General features: G+C 50.5%; 1 protein-coding gene across 1 annotated transcript; it reads right to left on the bottom strand.

Moving 5' to 3' along the window:
• Positions 1–1488: 1488 nt before the first annotated feature.
• Positions 1489–2439, bottom strand: LOC309888299 (olfactory receptor 14A16-like; the record flags this gene model as incomplete). Its single annotated transcript, XM_082780538.1, has 1 exon — positions 1489–2439. One exon carries the CDS (start codon positions 2437–2439, stop codon positions 1489–1491), a length of 951 nt encoding a protein of 316 aa, XP_082636664.1.
• Between the last annotated feature and the right edge of the window lie 795 nt (positions 2440–3234).

Below are 3234 nucleotides of genomic sequence, written 5' to 3'. Positions count from 1 at the left end.
CAGAGACTAACTGGGTAGGTTAGAGGGATCAGAATGATCAAAGGTTTGCAGTGGGCAAATCTGGAGACCAATGGGAAGTGCATAGGTCCAGACAGAGAGCTGGAAAGGGAACTTCCAACACTGTCAGTTTAATCAGGACCAGTGGAAGATTATGGCCTTAAATGCACATCAGAATCAACAGAGTAGTGCAAGTGCAGGGGAAGAACGGTATTTCTTTTTCTGCAGCGAATATACATCCTGGAAATTCTCATTTTGTGACAACAGAAATTCAACTTAATGTGGGACGCTTTGTGGAAAGGATTCACCCAAATCCCTTCAAGTGATGACAATTAGGTGCTCTATTTCTTAAATACTGAAGGAATGCACAGGATTTGGGGCAAAGCTTTGCTGTCTGACCATAAGCAACCAGTTCCACCTCTAGATACTCGGCTGCATCTGAGGAACTTCCCTGGACTGGCCGCTGTCAGAGAGGACCTGAAGGAGACCCTTGGGGCTACAGATTGAGCCAGGTGGACTTGCCAGGGCACCTCTACTGCCAGTAGTAGTCTCTGTCCCTGTAACAGCAGCCCAGCCCAGCACAACAAACCCCATCAAAGACAAGTCGGGGGCTCTTGAGAAATGGTCATCCATCTGAAATGGTCATTTCGAGCATTGGTCATACATGTACAGCATTGGTATCACACCAGTGTTTTGTCCATTGCTGAGCAATACTGGCACAACATCAGGACTCCATCAGGCTTGGGTTGCTTTGGTTTCCACCAGTCACTGCACAGGAGATGGAGGTCCATGAAGCTTCAGGACCTCATCTAATTCCTGGGAGATCCCCAGCACAGAGTGCCTGTGCCCCACAGGGCCAGCCCCACTCCCCAGGCCAGCACAAGAGGCCTGGCCCAGCCAAAGAGCAGCTCCACATTCCTCTCCAGGATGCCATTTGCCATCAGACCCAGCACCAGTGGGACAGTCCCAGGACAGTCAAAGGCCAGTTACTGTTTGCTGGGCAATGTGGAACCAGGAAGGGAGCTCCCAGACCAGCCCTTGGTCTTTCACTGGTCACTTTGGGACTCTGATCCTGCTGCTGGCCATGGCCAGGGAAGCAGCAGCCCCGACCCGAGGGCAGCAGAGAGGCAGAGCCCAGCGGGCAGTGAGGGGCAGCCCCGAGGGACACCGGGGCTGCTCCTGCATGTGTCAGCTGGGCTTTTGGTCCTGAGCCCCTCCTGCGTGCTGGCACTGCTCCCCCAGCTCCAGAGTTGTGAAGAGACAGCAGCTGAAAGTAGTTAATTTATCCTGGATTCTTTATTTTCTTTATCTACACAGAAAGACAAGTTCTATAGTTACATGGCAAAGCTTTTGGACAAAAATAAAAAGAAATAATTAACAGATAGGAAACTTAGAATATCATTAATATATGATAAAAACAAGTTTCAGAAAATGGTATAAAGGAAAATAATAAGAAAAGACTGTTTGAATAAGAAAAAACTTTGAGTCCGGTTAGGACATTAGTCCATTATTAAGATGAAGAACTATGTATCCAAAGAGTTTCTGCAAGGCATTCTTGAGCTCCTGGTTCCTCATGCTATAGATGAGGGGGTTCATGCCTGCAGGAACCACAGAGTATAGAACTGCAACCACGAGGTCCAGGGATTGGGAGGAGATGGAGGGGGGTTTCAGGTAGGCAAACATGGCAGTGCTGATAAACAGAGAGACCACAGCCAGGTGAGGGAGGCACTTGGAAAAGGCTTTGTGCTGGCCCTGAGAAGAGGGCATCCTCAGCACCACCCTAAAAATCTGCACATAGGATAGCACAATGAAAACAAAACAACCGAATGCTAGACAGACACTAAGGAAAATAAGCCCAAACTCCCTGAGGAACAACTTTGAACAGGACAGCTGGAGGATTTGAGGAAGTTCACAGAAAAACTGATTAAGCTCATTGCTTTGGCAGAGGGGCAGGGAAAATGTGTTGGCCATGTGCAGGATAGCAATGAGAAAGCCACTGCCCCAGGCAGCTGCTGCCATCTGGGCACAAGCTCTGCTGCCCAGCAGGCTCCCGTAGTGCAGGGGCTTGCAGATGGCAACGTAGCGGTCGTAGGCCATGATAGTAAGGTTATAATATTCTGCTGATATGAAGAAGAGAAAGAAAAAGACCTGTGCAGCACAGCCTTGATAGGAGATGGCCCTGTTGTCCCAGAGGGCATTGGCCATGGCTTTGGGCAGAGTGGTGGAGATGCAGCCCAGGTCGAGGAGGGCGAGGTTGAGCAGGAAGAAGTACATGGGGGTGTGGAGGCAGTGGTGGCAGGCTACGGCGCTGAGGATGAGGCCGTTGCCCAGGAGGGCAGCCAGGTAGATGCCCAGGAAGAGCGCGAAGTGCAGGAGCTGCAGCTCGCGTGTGTCTGCGAATGGCAGCAGGAGGAAATCGCTCACAGAGCTGCTGTTGGGCATTTCCTTCCTTTGGACACTGTCGTCTATTGAAGAGAAGGAAGAAAAATGTTGGAACAGACTTCTCTGAGCACTCTGAGCACACAGATTTCTCTCAGGGAAACCTATTGCATCTCATAGAATTCCCCCCAGCCCGAGTCTCTCTCTGTGCAGGAGAACCTTTCTGCATATGTCCTGCTTGAGCTGTGGCTGGTGTTGGCTGAGAGCGGCACTGGGAGCAGGGGCAGCTGTGAGCTCCAGAGGAGTTGTTCAGGGAGTGCAGCAAGAGGGAAGCACGAACATGAGGGAAAGTCAAGTTCAGTCGACGTGTGGTATCACTGAGCTTTGCAGTCATTTTGCAAAATCTCATCCACCACAGTGTAGAGCAAGGTAGGATTTGCTTTCTTTTCCTTTCTAATCCTTAGGACAACAAACAAGCTTAGGGGTTTCTCTGAGAAGAAAGTAGAGCCAGTTGAGAGCACAGAAGCCGCAGTCCAAGTGAAGCTGGTCAGAATCCTCACCTTTTCTCCTGGTGTCTGATCAGGATCTCAGCCCTTCCCTCTTTTCCCAGGGGTGCAGAGACCTCAATCCAGCTGCCCACTGACAGTCACCCAGCAGCACGGACATGGCCCTAGCATGGAAGTGTCCTCTCCTTGAGGTAACTGGATAAAAGAAGGATTCCACAAGAGAGCTGCATCCTGCTGGAGAACAGTCTAGAGCACAGGAGGATGCCCCATAGACTTCAGATGGTTATCTGAAAGTTGGTGTGCATCCCCAGCAGTGTCTGGGGAAGGCTTGATCACTCTGCTCTTGGTTTAC

The sequence above is a fragment of the Aythya marila genome, assembly GCF_965140915.1.
Source record: "Aythya marila genome assembly, chromosome: 28".
In the NCBI taxonomy this organism is placed as follows: Eukaryota; Metazoa; Chordata; class Aves; order Anseriformes; family Anatidae; genus Aythya; species Aythya marila.
Note: the sequence above shows the minus strand (reverse complement) of the source record. Positions and strands in the feature narration are given on the sequence as shown.